At 40.5% G+C, this 17421-nt stretch overlaps 2 protein-coding genes across 2 annotated transcripts; one reads left to right on the top strand and one right to left on the bottom strand.

Annotated features, from left to right (window-relative positions):
- Nucleotides 1-1621: 1621 nt before the first annotated feature.
- Nucleotides 1622-4018, bottom strand: LOC137875954 (tumor necrosis factor receptor superfamily member EDAR-like). Its single transcript, XM_068715472.1, has 9 exons — nt 3971-4018; nt 3721-3834; nt 3430-3608; nt 3224-3339; nt 3053-3103; nt 2624-2771; nt 2389-2533; nt 2007-2046; nt 1622-1890 (listed from the first exon to the last, which is right to left on the bottom strand). Exons 1-9 carry the CDS (start codon nt 4016-4018, stop codon nt 1622-1624), a joined length of 1110 nt encoding a protein of 369 aa, XP_068571573.1.
- A 1475-nt stretch (nt 4019-5493) lies between these two features.
- Nucleotides 5494-17346, top strand: adgrg4a (adhesion G protein-coupled receptor G4a). The gene is made up of 29 exons (XM_068715042.1): nt 5494-5594; nt 5695-5800; nt 6090-6716; nt 7028-7122; nt 7205-7263; nt 7651-7705; nt 7910-7947; nt 8070-8218; nt 8762-8818; nt 8961-9044; nt 9855-9940; nt 10025-10092; nt 10186-10213; nt 10372-10394; nt 10481-10623; nt 10844-10973; nt 11706-11812; nt 11995-12211; nt 12375-12540; nt 12746-12898; nt 13563-13700; nt 13790-13835; nt 14024-14127; nt 14327-14448; nt 14694-14962; nt 15371-15476; nt 15761-16041; nt 16378-16479; nt 16599-17346. The coding sequence occupies exons 2-29, from the start codon at nt 5734-5736 to the stop codon at nt 16745-16747; spliced, it is 3669 nt and encodes a 1222-aa protein (XP_068571143.1). The 5' UTR covers nt 5494-5594; nt 5695-5733; the 3' UTR covers nt 16748-17346.
- Nucleotides 17347-17421: the final 75 nt, after the last annotated feature.

Genomic DNA, 17421 nt, shown 5'->3' with positions numbered 1-17421 from the left:
AAAGTTATTATTTTATTTTTTTTAATTTACAAAAAAAATGATGAGATAGAAAGTCGATTTTATTATTTCCACTCCAGAACTGCTTAGGATTGGATTGCTTAGTACAATCCAATGTGAAACAGCCAGCAATTGAAGTATTTCATGTGTTGTAAAGCCACGTTTAGAGTAGCCTTCAATGTACTCACAATCCTTTTATATGTCAAATGTAGGGTAACCTATGAAGAGCTGCTTCTATGACTGTTGTGTTTAAGTATCTTACAATTTCGACTCTCTATCTCATAATTTATCTTTTTTTGTAAATAAAAAAGTAAAAAATACTGGTGCTGGTGGAAATGGGCTTCCGTAGTTTTCTGATATTTTTCAGCTGCAGATAACTTTAACAACTTTAAAAAACTCCTTATCAAAAGCATTTCCCTATTATTTAAATACAGAACAAACAATATTTAAATGTCAGTTTCTCACTTCTTACTGTTAAGAAGAAACACAATTGAACCCGATATTTTTAAATAATTTGTGTTTGTTTGTGAAGAAAAAATGTGACTCTAAAAATAAAATAAAAAAATGTCATGAGTTCATGTGGTTACAGTAAAAACTTCAACCCTGGTGTGGAAGAATGTGAGCTCTTCCACGTCCACTTGCAAGAGAATTGCGTTGCACATGAGAGGCAGCAGCATTTTGAACATTAACTAAACGTCTTGCAAACAGCACGGTTTACCATTGTTTGTGATTAGTAGTACTAGTAGATTATCTTTCTAATAGACGATCTAAGCGGTTGCTAGTAAACTACAGGCCACATTTGCTATATAGCGGCCTCTAGCGTTCATGTGGCTGTTGTTGCATGCTGAGTAATTTAATTGAATTTATCCACAAGAGATAATGATCACACCAGCAATTAACTTTTGGACTCAATTCATAAACGACGCATGACACAAACTATTGTAGTCAAACAAATTAAGTTTTTTCAGCACATCAAATATTTTGTTATTAGCCTCTCGAGATTCACAGAGTTTTCAGAGTAGAAGGAAACAGGTCTCAGACACGAGAGTAAACTCTACTGAAAGCGTGTTCATCATTTGCTTTTGAGAAAAATCGTGATGGTAAAAAATATAAACCTTACCAGATTGAGTGCGCTGAAGAATCTGCAGAGCTAGAGATCGAGGAAAAATACAGTTGGCAAATGATTCTCCCAATGAGAGAATAGCATATTTTCTCAGGGCTCTATGTTCTTTCTCTTGTCGTGAACACAGTATCCTCTGTCCTGGTCTGTCTCACATGCTTTAGCCAGGGGGCCTCTCATCTATTTTACATGGTAAACAGGAAGCAACACCGCGTAGGGTTCAGCTACAATGGCCTAGATATTGTGTTATATAGCCTGTAACTCTGAAGGCCCAAATACAGACTTCTTCTCACCATTCAACCTCATAACTCATGTAACATGTATTAGAAATAAGGATTTTATTCAGATGGAACTCATTATCTATGCAACTTAAGAACAACAATAGCATTCTATGTGAAGACAATGTCAGTTCTTTAGGTGTTCCTTTCTTTCCCACTCAAAATTAATTAAGAAATGCTGCAAACGGCTGAAGTCATAGCAACAGATCCTCGGGGTCTTAAGTGGTCACTTGTTCACCACAGCTCTGTGTATCGTAGCAACAACTTGAGGATTCGGTAGCAGTGCAGCAGCCTGGGCCAGCTGGGGCAGCAGTGTGTAGGTGGAGGTGCGCAGGTACTGAAAGAGGTCCTGGAAGCCTCGGAGATGAGCGTTGACCTGAGGCGGGACACCTAAAGACCGTCCCAGTCTCCTCAACACGTCCCCGTTGTCAGCAGAGTCCAGCAGCAGGGACAAGTCCTGGACTGAGTCATAGTCGAGCATCTCGATACTCTGACCTGGACGGAGTCAGAACAGAACCACCAACATGGACTTCAGAGACGAGTGCCAACCCTGTTGTTGTTGTTATTATTATTATTTATTACTTACTTTAACTGAAGAAAAACAAACATACCTTGAGCTACTTCCCATATTGTCTGAAGTTTTTGCTCCATCTGATGTTGACACAAGAAAAAAGGACATTGTCATTTCTATAAAAGCAAAATGCATTTAACATAATGGGTATTAGCTCTGAAACAGTTCGAATTAAACAAAAAATGTAACAATGACGATAAATGAAATGATTTACCAAGTAAAATGCAAAGTATTTTCTAGTTAAAGCTTCAGAAATGTGAAGATACTCATTTGTTTTTGTCGTTGATACAATTCAAAATTATATGTGGGGCATTTGTTAGTATTTGTGCCATTTTATTTGTATTGGGTTAGGGTTAGGGTTACTCTCTCACATAATTGTACCTTAATGGCACCTTGACTCTTAACAAGTTAAACCGCTTTACCTCCTCCATGGAATAGCAGCGTCTTTGCTTTGCCTCCCATGCGATGTTCTCCTCTTTCTGACCGGAGGGCTTAATGTTGGTGGTGACGTTAATCACAATAGAAGTAGGATGCACCTCATTGTCATGGCTCAGTGAGTTCAGGCCTCTGCAGGGATGACATTAATATAAGTAACCACATTGAGACAGAAAGAAGTCAATTGAATGAGTGATGAGGCAGTGTGTATTTGCAAAGCACCTTAGCGGATCTTGAGCCGGAATAAGGGTCCGTGAAGAGGCATCTGATTGTTCAGCCGCTCTCTCCGTGACGCCGGACAAAGGTGTGTACTGAAGATCATCCACAGACAGTAGTCCTTCAGGCCCAGGACAGTACTCAGGAAGCTGCTCTGAATATTGCAACAAGTGTGTATGATCAAAATGTAGTCACGCAAACAAAAGAGGAAGAGATGTGAAACATCAAGCGTCTGACTCACTGAATCTCTCAGCAGTCAGAAGGACGGCCCAAAGCAGCAGGGCAAGGAGGAAAATTGAGGAAGCTGTTGCTGAACCAATCAGGACCATCGAAAACGTTTCTTCTTTTACTCCTTGATTAAACAGAAAAAAATCACACAAGTCAAAAGAGTCCAAATCAAAAAGTGGTTTGTGAAAATCCAAAAGGTTTACTCACTCTTCTCTTTAGGTTCCTTGAGATTGCCCCTGGGCGCAGTGACCCCGCTGTCTGTCAGAGAACAACAGTTCTAACTTTCTTTGACAAGGACTCTGGAAAATCTGCAGTCAATAAAACTTTTCATACAAGCGCATTATCATTCAGTCTTTATGGTTCATCTCTAGTTTTTACCTCCTTTAGAACCGTGAGCTGTCAACAGCAAACACTCTTGATGGACTGTGTCACGTCTGTAACAAGGCACACAGGGCAGCTCCACTTCCCCAGTCATGCTCCTGAGTTCATAATACCTGCGCACACAACCACATTCACACGCAAAAACAAATGCTAGCACTTATCAGGCGACTGGTGTTTATTCTGGTACTGCAGGTGTAACCCACCCTGGGAGGCATCGACCACACTGGGCGTCTCTGGTGGGGGAGCACGCTGTCTTCTTCAGGCGGTTCAGCAGATTGCACTGGGTGCATCGCATGCAGGGAGCAACACCTGTATCTGCGCTGAACTTCCCTTCTCCACACAGAATGCAGACACCTTCACCGCCGTCTCCAAAACCACAGTCCTGAGAATGATGCGCAGTATAGACTTGGAGTCAAGTAGCATGGCTGGTAAAAAAAAGCGAAGAGAAAGGGGAGAAAAATGGTGGCGTCGTTGTGATGTGTAATGTGTGTTACCTCTGAGAGCTGTTCTCCCGGCCCACACACAGGGCAGGAAACACAGGTGCCATTAGTGTGTAAGAACTCTGTCTGATCGCAGCTGGGCTCGGAGTGCACCAGCACGCACCAAAGCTGAGGAAACACACATTTAAGATATCAGCAGTGGTAGAAATATTCTTTCCACCACTTAATATGATGCTGATCTGGGAATGATACAGGACTAGCAAGTCAAAAGAAATCTGTAAAAGGAAATTGCTTGCAGACTTACCATGAGCAGAGAAGCAGAGAGCGAAGCCTCCATTGAAAAACTGTTCATGGTCCTTCTCTGAGGAGGATGTTACCCCTCTGCCTTCCTACACGGACACTGTAACACTGAGAAATGATGTAAAATAACACATATAAAGATAGCTGATACCAAAAAAAGCTCTCAGAGGCTACCAGAGAAAAGCAACAAAAATATACTGCTCCATATAGTTCAATAAGCAGTGCGTCTCTCAGAGACCATTCACCAATTTGCAGCTGCTCCACATTCAGCAGAGGTATAGTGGTGGGAAAAAAAAATCTTTGGGAATGCCCCTCATTCGGCATCACTAATGACGCAGGAGAGGTTCCCAACCAGACCATCGACCAATGAGTGCGAGACTTTCAGGTCCCCCACCTGGGCGCCTCACGTCACACCTGGTCTTCTCCTATTTCCTCTGGGGAACCCGCTTGTTCTGGACCCGGCCTCTCAGACAGACAGCAGAGGAGGAGGGAAGGGAATACGAATGTATGAATGAGACCCTTGTTGTGTACAAATGTGTTTCCAATAAAGAGACAAAATCATTCAGTTGCAATATACTGTTTGGCCACATTGTGGTAGCACAGAGCCATGAAACCGACAAGAAAACATATCCTTACATTTCACCCCCCTGACAGGATATTATGGGTGTAAAACAAGAGGAGATATTGACATACATCAGTTGTTTGACTTGTTTGGACTTAAAGGAAAGCTGAACTATGGACTTTCTTTACTTTCAGGCCCGTACAGCTGAGAACAAGGCAGTCATGATGGCCGTCATATGTCACACAGAAAAGCCAATTAGATTTCTTTGAGGCAGTTATCAATTGAAGATAATTGTAAAGCACAAGATTAGACGAAGAATATTACTTTGACTGTTTGCTGACCTGACATATAGAAAACACATATGTTGACTCAGTCATAACCATGAACAAATTGAACATAAAAAGATTATCTTTTCATATCCAGCATTTGCAGAAGCAACCTTTGCAGATGATGTTTTCTGTTTACATGCCAAATAATGTCATCTTTAGCTTTTCGCTGCCGTGAACATTAACGTCAATAAGAATCAGTTCTCAGAAGCTTGTACAGGAACCCCAAATATAAGGTTGTTATGTAATGAGACAAGCCATTTTGATAAGTTATGGTACAGTTATGGTACATCTGTGTCATCAACATCTACACAAACAAGGGTGTGTGTCAAGTATTTCTCAACAACCTGCAGCAGTATTTCTTTAAACTTTAAGCCTTGTTATGATAATTATTACCAACTCTCACTGAGCCACTGGACGGACTCTCTGAAACCTAAAACTAGGAGCATTCACACTGAACAAAAATGACTTGAATGTGTTAATGGGAGGGTTCTCAAATTCACATTTGCAAAGGTTCAATGAAGTCGTGATTGTAAGCTTATCGTGCTTGGTAGTTATGTTTATTGGTGGCGATTAATGAGTAACTCAGGGAACTAGGGAGCGGGTGTGGAGGTCTTCTTATAGAGAAATGAAGTGACGCTTACCAGCAGACTCGTGGCTCAGCCAGCTTCTCGTAAGCTGACATTGGTCGTTTAATTTCTCACTAAACAGCTCAAACTTCAGTTTTGAAGGAGATGATGGTAAGTCTCAGTTATGTATTCAGCCGCATGACGATGTGTTGATAATTGTCGTATTACTTCGAGGTGAATGCAAATTAAAACTTTTTTGTTCTTCTTGTAGATCACCATTTGACTGACGAAAGGTTTTTTGTTTGCTGTCATGAACTCCGTCAGAAGCCTGTCTTGTCTAACTCTAATCTGTCTGTGTACGCAGCTTCTGGGCTCAGGTAAGATTCAGACCAATAAAATGATTGTAAGCTTGACAATGTTTAACGTAGTACAAAATACCACAAAGAGTTATAGCTGTTAATACAAAAAGTGTGTATGGTAGCATCGCTTTTAATGTCTTCAATTGTCTTATTGTGCTTTTATTGTTTACGTTTTTTTTATCGTGGAACGATTGAGAATAATGGATTGCTTTGATGGCGTACGATATGCTTGTCAGGCTCCTTTTCTTTGGGTGGGATCTCGTACATCTTCATGGTTCTCTTTATATACCTGTGTGTGTCTTTGCAGCTTCCTCCACCAGCACCAGCCTGTGGCGTAAGAAGCTGTCGTTTAAGGGTCGTCCGTGTGTGTGGCAGCTACAACCAGAAGCTGTGGTACCAGCCCTCCGGGAGCTGAGTGCATGCATGCTTTTACACCGCACCCATGCACCAGAGTGGACAGGTTTTGACTACAAAGCACCAGGGGGAGGGGACACACAGCTGGGACTTGGGGGCACAGGTACAAATCTGTCTGTCTGGCTGTTTGGAGAGAAACACAGCTTGGAAAGAGATTTGAAATTGCATGAATGGCACACTGTGTGTATCACCTGGTCTGGCCGAGCTCGCAGGCTGCGGATCTACATCAATGGAACCAGTAAGTATGAGACCTCTGTGAAACTCATCCTACCCCAGCAACTGGCCCCAAACGGCTCCCTCACTCTGGGGGCGTCTCATTATATAAACACCAATGGGGAGGTGCAGCTGCAGACTGGGAAGGATCTGCTCGGCGACATTGGTCTGTTCAGGATGTGGGCCAGAGAATGGAGCGCTGAGGAGCTGAGGGGGCAGAGCTGTGCGGATGGAGACGTGGTGAGGTGGGACCTGCGTCAGTGGCAACACAGCTGCCAACCCGAGCCTGACAGCAGCCTACATTGTGGTAAATATAGTATGACCTCTGACCTCTTCGTTTGCATTTCATGGTCATGCAGTTTGAGCTGTCTAGATATTAAAAAGTGGATTACTCCCAGGGTTTCCTCACCTATTCACACTGCAAAGTAATCTACTGCAGGTGAGAGTTGAAAGAGTGGGCAGTGTAATACACTTTGCTGTTCAGTAACTACAGTTTAAGGTCAAAGACAAGGTAAACCAGTTCAACAGTAACTGAATCATTAACCTGTTGACAGGTCTAAAACTTTCCATTTCAAATATTTCATATTTTAAAGCAGCCCTTTTATTTTTATTTTCTAGCATGGTCTCGCTATAAAATCAGCATGTGGTTCATGGTTCACTCTACGCAGCCTGGAAATTGTGTGATGTCACCGGAGGAAGTCACAAGAAACTGGGTATGAAGAACAATTTGACTAATGACTTTAAACAAACAAGTCAGATTTCAATGAACTCATCTTAGCTCTCATCTCTTATCAGTTGGAGAGCATATTCCCTCGCAACATTTCAGTCCATAAAATCCTTTTGTCATCCCCAAGGTAATGCAACTTTTGTTAGCAAAACACTCTCAAAACACTCTCAGCTGGCAGTGGTGGAAGAAGTATTCAGATCCTTTACTTCAGAAAAAACAATACTGCATTATAAAGATTCAGCTCGAATTTGAACGTACAGTCCTTCTAATTGAACACATTAATTAAAAAGTAATGTGTCTAATTACTTTTCACCACTGCCAGCTGGACAGAATATCTGTGTGTGTGTGTGTGTGTGTGTGTGTGTGTGTGTGTGTGTGTGTGTGTGTGTGTGTGTGTGTGTGTGTGTGTGTGTGTGTGTGTGTCTGTATTAGTATGTCTAAATAAAAACTATCATAGCTGCAATCTTGGACAACATTCCTTTCTGTAATTTCTGTTATCTGTGTTCCCATACAGCCATAACTGCCATGTGGTTAATAATTTTGCTGCTCTACCTGCACAGCAATCTCAGGTACACCACTATTAAGTCCTCAGTTTGATTTTCCACAGAAGGAAACAACAATATCCTCAAAGACCCGCTGATCAGAGAACGGGCTTTTTTCTTTATTGAGAGGAAATGAATGACGTATGTGACCATTGAGCTGAGTTCACAGGAAAGGTGGCTGTAATTTTATGAAAGACAATCAGTTGTGTGACGCAAAAACTTTGTTTTCAGGGATCAAGAGCGTTGTCAAACTCCACCTGTGACAAGTGGTGAGATGAATTCAAGACATGAGCATCTTTCTAATAAGTACAGTATATATGAGGGCTGCATGGCACAACGTGCATGAAACATTCTCCAAACTGCAGATTTAACCCATGTCATAAATCCCAAGTTTCAGCTCTGAGGTCTACGTCAACGTGGATCCTGCTTCCAATGTAGAAGTGGTTCAGGCAAACATTGCCTCGTTGCTGAGTTCGACCTTCTCTTACGACGTCCTCAACCTGACAGCAGAGCCGAACAGCATCAGCATACTCCCTGTGGGTACGTACAGTACACTATAGTCCTCTCATATATACTGCATCAGTCAAACATTAACCAAACCCAGATTATACGACCATCCTCTTGAAATAGGATGTATGTTCATGTCACATGAAGATGACCGTTTCTGCCGGAAGCATATTTACGTTAATAATTGTATGACGTTTGTTACGTTTTTTTTTTCTTTTTATAGACACAAAGAAAACTCTGAGTTAAACGGGGAATGTTCACTTGATGCGTGGAACACTGACAAATCCATTAAAGTGATTCAATTTACCATGCACCTTCACTGTGATTGTTAAGTGGCTGAATTAAAAGGATGCTGCATAGATACACACTAATAAAAAAAAATATTGCACACCTGCAGAGATACATCAAAACCAGAGACATCATTTCTGTGTTTCTAAAAATACAACTCCTCATTATAAAACTTTTACATTTCCATAATTTGATTTCCGTCAGACTTCATGCTATTTTTAATTTTAGTTCTTCTTTTTAATGTTCCCTCTTTAAGCTTTTTGAATTAATGATTTATTTCCCTTTAAGAGTTACTCCCTGCAGTGTCAGAACCACTGCCAACTGTCAGCTCTGGTACAACACCAGGTAAGCATGCAAGAATAAAACAAAGCCCATGAATATTACTGGTGCTTTGCAGCAACATGGAGTCATGGTGTGATAGGAGTCATTTTGTTTCTTTTATACAGTTGCAAGAAAATCTCTTTATGCTGTCATGTTTCCTTCACAGAAACAGGTCCAACTCAAAGTCTGCCAGCACGACCCGCTAACATGTCAACGACAGGAGAGCCTCTAGAGCACAACAAAACCGCCGGTCAGTTCTCAGACGAATCGTGTCTCATCTTCTTCATTCTTGTTTCTTCTTCAGTTCAGATTTTTACTACCTTACAAGAGAAAACATATTTTGCTGGCAGCGTTAAAACATAAAAGCATGAAGGATGATTATACAATAAAAACACGACAAAGACATTTGAAAACTTCAAAAGTGCTGATCGTGTACGTAAAAGAGAGAACAATTATGTGATAAAAGCAGGAGACAATAAGAATGTTGAGAAGATAAAGTGCTAAGTATGCGGGCAACAAAGAGGCGGTTTATTGTTGTGTTAGCATTAAGAGTGCTTATTGCAAGTGAGATGGAGAAACACTTTAACTGTTTGCAACTTATTTATGGAACCTGAATCCCAGAGAAAATCCTTTAAGACACGATAGTCTGGATTTGCTTTGATGGATCTCGGACGATTTTCCTCGCTGCCTTTATTGATATCAGTTTCACTCATTTAAATTCTTATTCCAACAAATCGATTAGATCTGATTCTGTGATGGATCTGTAAAATAACACCATCAGCTCTCTGTCATTATTCAACCTAAGCAGAATGTACAGACCTTGTTGCATACTGCCTGAGTGTGCACATCAAAGCTTCTTTTCAGGTATTTTGGTACTTTAATACTTTAGTTACTTGCTACCTGTACAGTACAGTCATCGGTGTAGAGAATAAACATTAGTGGGGGCAGGACAAAAGATAAATGCTTCTTAGAAAGAACAACACGCGTTTGTTCTTCTGTAGAATGTTTAGCACTTCAGAGATGCACTGCTGTGTAATCTGCTGTCTTTTCTCTCCTGCAGTCAGACCAGACACATTCTTCAGAGTTAATTTGACTTTAAGTATGTATGACAGCCCGACAAAACCAGAGGATAGTATTGAGAAATGGGTAAGAGACTCACATAACTAAACTTAACAAAAGCTGTCGAAAAGGAATTTTGTGTACATTGAATTATTCTCTTTTGGCAAAAAGGTGAAAGAACAGCTGGCGGTTAATGGCATGATTGTGCTGAATCTCATCATAAAGGAGATCGTTGGCAGGTGGAACCCATTGAATTTATTTTAATTGTCTGTGTGTAATATGTGAGATATAAAAGTGACAGTTGACATATTAATTATTTGTTATCTTCATAGGAACATGGAGCAGCACAATGGACTGATGGTGAGTGTGCACTTCATTTTAATAGCATAGAGAAAAAGACAAGACAAAAATGGTATAGACGGCATCATTTTATATTTTAATCCTTAATGAATAATATTTATTACCACTGCAGCTGCTGATATTTACATTGCAACATCTCTCTGGTTTCCTTTTGTTAGATTTTCCACGGCCAACTAAAACAGTAGGTGACCAAAGAAGAGAAGAAGAATGGTGCAAAAACCTTCCTGTTTTTTTTTTTTTGCCACTAATTGTGTGTTTCATCTGCAGATATTACTGCACCTTCCATGTTCAAGAAGACAACACAAACAGCGTGGCAGAAATTCTCACTTTTATTAATGGTACCTTGACCGCAGGGTATAACAATGACTCCATTGCTATTCAAACTACGGATTTGGCGATCAAACACATATGTAAGCGTGTCTGAATGTCTGAGGCTGAAGAATCAGTGACATCTTTCAAATCAACTCTCAAAACTTAAAAAGCCTTTTATTGATTCAAGCACCAGGTCTTTAATTTGGGTTCAACTATGTAAAGCACATTTTTGTTTTATTTAAGCTGGATTTCCTAACACAGTAAGGGTGTGTTCAGTTATGGAATAAGATTTAACATTATGTATATATTCTTTTTCAGTGCCAGCGAACTGTTTAGAAGAAACTACTTCAACAATCTATGGACGATATATTTGGCCTGAAGCGTTTCCAGAAGTCAACCAAGACATAGGATGCAAAAAGCCAAAGTCAGAGAAAGGCTTCAGGCTTTGGTAAGATCTCTTATCCAGGATTTAATATTTGACCAGAGACAATGAAATTATCAAGACAATATCTCCATCAAAGCACAAAAATCAGTCAAAAGACTAATCTTAAGCAATCGTCAAGCTGTACGAATTTAATTCATGTATTATTGACTGACATTGTACAGCGGCGTATTATAAACGTCTTTCACACAATAATAAAGCATATATAGTGATTTACAATAGAGACAACGTTGTATAGTTCTCTATTTACTTATATATCCTGTTTATCTTTGTGGCAACAGACTGTTTCCATAGAGACAGCTCAGCGAGACAAGAAAATTCCCTCAATTACAATGTCCTGCTCCAAGCAGTCCTCCCACTCTGCACACAAGCTCTGACCTCCACACATGTAATACTGATGGATCGCTGCCAGACTGCAGCTCAGACGACAAAAAAACAATTTCCTAGAAGGGAATTATTAGTGTAATGAATGGCTTCAATCTTCTGAAATTATCTCTGACAAATTTGATATAAATATTACTCAAGGGACAATATGGGTAATCAGTTTTATGGTCTCTGAGTGAAACCGTTGACGCTTTTAAGACTAAAACACAATCATCAGCGGTCAACATGTGCTTTTAATATTTTTTTTTATAACCCTTTGACGGTCAAGTTTAATTAAACCAATCAGAAATTTACCAGAAATAATATCTAATGTCTTCTGCTTCTGTTGTTTCTGTCTCCTTTGATTCTCTTCAGCAAGTTGGACATTGACACTGACACGACCAGCTGGGCTAAACCCAATATGAAAAACTGCAAACCGCTTGTGATCATATCAGACCTTGACAATATCACTGTCACCACGGGTAAGAGGATCAGTCACACACACACACACAGACTGGTTAGTTTACATGATGAGATGATTTTAAAAGATGCATGGGAACAAAACATTTCCCTTCTTGTCTATGCTTTATGCTTTCATCTAAATAGAGCCAATAACCTGCCGAAAACACAGCAAAATAACATTAATGACATTACTGATTTCTAGGTAACACGGCTGAGGTTGTGGACATGATTCAGGACCTTGTGGATGTTCAGTTGGGTGACAGTGCAGAGCTCTCTTCCTCCGAGCTGGATTCAGTCGTGGAGAAGCTCAGTGAAGTGGTTGACATCAGCAGCATCAAACCTGCGATTGGTGCCGATATCGTCAATATTGTCGCAGACATCCTGCTTTCCAAAACTTATGTCACTGCAGTGGCTGGCATGTAAGTGGAGAGGGAAGTGTGTTTCTTGCTCATCTCAGTAAATGTAAAGCTGGACATAACTTTTGAACACTTATGAGATTTTATAGAATTCCTTCTAAATCCTATATTTTCTAATCTTGCTTTCTTGTTAATCAATCTGTTGTTTTTTTTGTCTTTGGGAAAGTGTCCTTAATCTGACAGACAGAATGGGGAACAATATGGATTTCCAAGATGGATCTATCAGTATAACAGCCCCCTCGATGGCCCTCTCCATGATGAACGTAGATCAAAACAAATTCAGTGGCCTTACCTTTGGTGTGTCCTTTGATTCTTCAAACCTGAATCCAGAGGTGAGACGCTGGAAATGGTTCCACCTGACATTTTTAGGACAATTTTTGTGACACTAATGTCCTGGAAACAGTGTTCATAAAAAGACATTGTGGCCTCAAGCAGTTATGGATTAACCTTTAAAAAGAAAGCAAATGACAAGAGTTGGAAGTCTGACACGGTGTTTTCAGGTTGACCGGTGATTAGAAATACCTTGTTTTTCCACAGATTTTTGTCAACCACAGCTTTGTGAGTGGACTGCTCCCTGACACAAATGCAACCATCTCTTTGCCCTCTGAACTCCACAACTTCCTCCCTTCTGGAGAAAGAAATAAAACTCGGGTGCAGTTTCAGTTCTATGGAACAGATGACCTATTTCAGGTATTAAATCTTCTCTTGTTACTATTTGGAATCTAGTTGTTTTCCTTTTATTTTGTTGTTGTTGTTTTTTCTTCTTCTTCTTCTTTTATTTTCAGATGCTGAAAAAATATTGAAATATGTCCTGCAGACCACGTAATGCTCACAGTTGTGACATTTTGGGAAATACGGTTATTTGCTGTCGCGCAGAGTTAAACGAGATATTGACACCACACTCGTGGTTATGGTTAGCTTAGCATTAATACTGGTAGCAGGTGGAAACGGCTAGCCATTTTGTGGTGTGTGTTTATCTGTGAGCTGTAGAAGACTTTGAACTGAACCAGGCTAGCTGTTTCCCCCTGGTTCCAGTATTCGTGCTAAGCTAAGCTAGCCAGCTGATGGCTACAGCTTCATATTTACCGTACAAACTTTAGAGTGGTATCATTCATCTCATTTAACTCTCTGGAAGAAAACGACAAAGCGTAACTGTCAAACTATTCCTTCAAGAAACAACAATAAAATAAAAGTGGCACTAAACTAATTAAATTGTCCCACTATTTAAATACAATCAACATAGTTTAAACATCTGATACATCTGCTCTCTCTCACTGTAGCACATTGTATTGACCACTGAGCTTATCCTTGTCCTGCCTCTTGTGTGACAACCTTTTTTCTTTTTTTAAATAAGGACCCAAACATAACCAATGCGACACAGAGCAGCTGGACATTGAATTCCTTCGTAGTATCTGCCAGCATCAATAACAGCCACATCAGCAACCTGAAGGATCGAGTGGTGGTGACCCTCCGCCATCGAACACCCAAACAAGTGAGAATGAATTCAGTTTATCAGGAAGAAGAAGAGCTTATACTTCACTTTAAAACCACCGTCACCTCCATGTTGTTTTTATTTTACAGCCAGAAGACAAGGTTCATTGTGTGTTTTGGGATTTCCTGAAAAACGGTAATTATTTATCATACTTTATATGTTTACAGTTGGATTCAGATGATTTACAGTCATTCAGCCTCATGAAACTTTTTGAGGAACCAGTGACATCAATGAAGACCATTTAACGCAGGAAGCTGTGTGTCTACTGATAAGCTGCTGTGATCAAATGTGTGTGTGTGTGTGTGTGTGTGTGTGTGTGCCAGGTGGGCGGGGTGGTTGGAACAGCGGAGGTTGTGAAACCCGAAGTATTTCTGCCAATCGGACCAGCTGTCTCTGTGATCACCTCACACATTTCGCTGTGCTGCTGGTGAGTCACTGCTCTGCTTTTTATAAATCAAACCATCTAACAAACAACTCCCACAAGTACCAACATACTGCGTGCAATCTGGCCAGTAGCGGACTGCTGACATACATTTCTGCTAATGATGCAGGAAGCTGATGTTAACACCACGATGTGTGAATGTGCAAACAATATGTAAACATACAGTTTGTGCATTGTGTTTCAGGATGTATCCAGAACACCCATCAGTGATGCCGACAACCAGATTCTGACGGTGATCTCATATCTTGGTTGTGGTATTTCCTCCATCTTTCTGGGCATCACTCTTCTCACCTACCTTGCTTTTGAGTGAGTCACTCTGAGTGACACCGACACACTAATCACATTGTTTTGAGGTTTATATTATAAAGACCATCTTTGCTGCAATAACCAGCGACAGGAGGCTGAAGGAGGAAGTTCCATAAACTGTATTAGCTGCAATGTTGCTTCATAGCAGGTTGTGTTAAAATCAATTTGTTTTCCTATTTGCACATGCCTAACATCAGGGTGAGATCTGAATTGTTCCTTGTGTCTGTCACTCTCGTACACATTAGGAAGCTGCGTCGAGACTACCCATCTAGGATACTCATCAACCTGTCAGCTGCCCTGCTGGGGTTGTGCATGCTCTTCCTTCTGGACTCCTGGCTCTCATCCTTCTCCAACTACAGTCTGTGCATTGCCACTGCTGCAACGCTGCACTACTTCCTGCTGGCTTCTTTCACCTGGATGGGCCTGGAGGCCGTGCATATGTACCTCGCACTGGTCAAGGTCTTCAACATCTACGTTCCCTCCTACATCCTCAAGTTCTGTGCTGTAGGATGGGGTAAGACAGAACTCAAAGTGTTGCTCACCGTAGTTGGAAAAGTCCAGTTGGCTTGGACTGGCTGATAGGGTTCAGTAGTGGGTTTTGCCCAAATTTACCTAAAATAGGAATATCCTTGAATGAATTAGTTCCATTTACACCCAATTAAATATGTATTCATCGCTCATTTATTATTACAAACTTTATTCGCCTTATATGTTGAAATATATCCTTTACTTGACTCAATCAATTTTTTGAAAATCTCATTAAGTGGATGTGCAACTGTAGAACAAAGTCTTTGTTTTTATCTATAATTATCTTAGGTTGAAAAATAAATAAAAACAAAGCCTTACTACGGAGTTAAACACTATGGTTTGGGAATGTCAGCTATTTAGAATGTAATAATTAGGATTTGATGTGTTCTCACAGGTGTTCCTCTGGTCATAGTCAGCTTGGTGCTGGCCATAGATAAAGACGCCTACGGCAGCACTGTGCCTGAAGAGTCTGCAGTGATGCTTCAGTCCACTGACCAATTGTAAGTTACAAGCACTGGTCTGTCGTTGAATCCTTGTGAGTCATGGGAGCATCATGTCTAAATTGTGTGATGAAAACTGTGAGACGGGAGCCTGATGAAATTGATGAGATTATGAATTCATTGTTGAGGATGAAAAAATTGCACCAAACAACAACAACAACAACAAACAAGCAATAAATCCCAAACTCTGCCGTGTCAAACATATAGAAAGCAATGTAGATGATGACATTTATCCTAAATCCCAGAGTAAATGACATGACGATTATCCCTCTCCCTCCCTCCAGCTGCTGGCTGCAGAATGACGTCTTCTTCTACGTAACCGTGGTGGCATTTATCCTTCTGATCGTGTTGTGCAACACCGTGGTATTCATCGTGGTTCTGATCCAGATCAGACAGATGAGTTCCAATAAGCGGTCGACAAACAGCCGCAGCTCTTTGCATGACTTGAGGGTGGTGGCCAGTCTCACGGTCCTGTTAGGCCTGACGTGGTCGATGGGCTTCTTTTCATTTGGGCCAGGCAAAGTGGCCTTGATGTACCTGTTCTCCATCTTCAACACCTTGCAGGGTAAAATATAAGCTGTACCTGGTGTTAAGTAGTATTAGCTACAGAATAGCGAGTCATCACATCTGAACTCAGCATGTGTTCTTATTATTTTGCATTTACCACCATGCACTTTGCAGTTCATCTTCTTGGTTTTAAAATGATTTTGTAATCTTGGTTTGATAATGTTTTCTTTTTTTTGAGACGTTACATATATCTGAACATAAGAGCACTTATAAGAATGCAGTTGATGAAAAAATAAAGTGCTAAGAGAAGCAGAAAAATAACAAAAATACTACAATGTCTGTATCATGTTGAATTTTTTCACAATTGCCTCATATGTCTGCTCTTTTGTTCCAGGATTCTTTGTCTTTTTGTTCCACTGTTTGATGAAGGAAAATGTGAGGAAACAGTGGAGAATCCACTTGTGCTGCGGACGTTTCAGACTCAGTGATTACTCAGGTAGGCTACATATTGTTTGTGGACGACTTATTGCAGAACAATGGCCAGATGGTTATGGGGGAGCTATTTTCAAGATGGTTGATGAAAAACGTTCTCCTTCTCGTCTCCTGTGTGTTCAGACGGGAGCCGCTCTGCGACAGTGGGCGGTCGCTGCAAAAAAAATCATCTTGTTAACTCTGACTCAGTCGCTTCTGACAACACATCCACCATCAGAAAGGTCTCAGACTCCTCCACAGGAGCAACACCAAACCACCACCAGGGGGCGTGAGCGGGCCTCCTGTATGTGCCATTCTGTACGTCTCTACCCTTCAAGATCCATCGTGCGTTCACAAACACACACAGGAAACAGAACAGCTTCCTGTCTGTTATGGGCAGGGAAAGGATCAAACAACCCGTACGTTCAGTGGGATACACTGGGTCCTTGGATCAGCCATGACAATTATAATAAAATAAAATAATGTCAGTTCATTAGTCCAGTAAAGACGTGTGCTCTGAAAAGTGCACATTTTATGCAGGCAGCTCATATTTAATCTACAGTTTACCTTCAAGGTTCACAGCACTAAACAAATATTCAGTGTTTGTAAAACGTTTAATAGTAAAGTAATGAGTGAAGTAAATGTTGCATAGGAAGCAGTTATAAGAGTTTTCCATGTAAATGTAACGTGAATGTAATGGTATAGACAGTCTCTGTAAACAGTAACTATTAATACATAATAAATTATACTCATGACTGTTTTTTTGTCATATGTAAGACCACTCTGCTTCTTCTTTTGACCTTTAAAGTTTCCCTGCTTATGATGTTTCCTCTGAAGACGTGTTCTAAAGGTATACTTAATATCAATGATAATAAAATATTAATGTAAGTTTTGTGAGATTGCTTTTTCTCTGTGCAGATTTCAACCCATCAAGAGCTCCACTGATTTAGCTTGACTGTAAACTAAA

The sequence above is a fragment of the Cebidichthys violaceus genome, unplaced genomic scaffold, assembly GCF_023349555.1.
Source record: "Cebidichthys violaceus isolate CVI_PGR_0920_01 unplaced genomic scaffold, fCebVio1.0.p SCAF_2, whole genome shotgun sequence".
In the NCBI taxonomy this organism is placed as follows: Eukaryota; Metazoa; Chordata; class Actinopteri; order Perciformes; family Stichaeidae; genus Cebidichthys; species Cebidichthys violaceus.
This window is presented reverse-complemented; position numbering and strand designations above follow the sequence as displayed.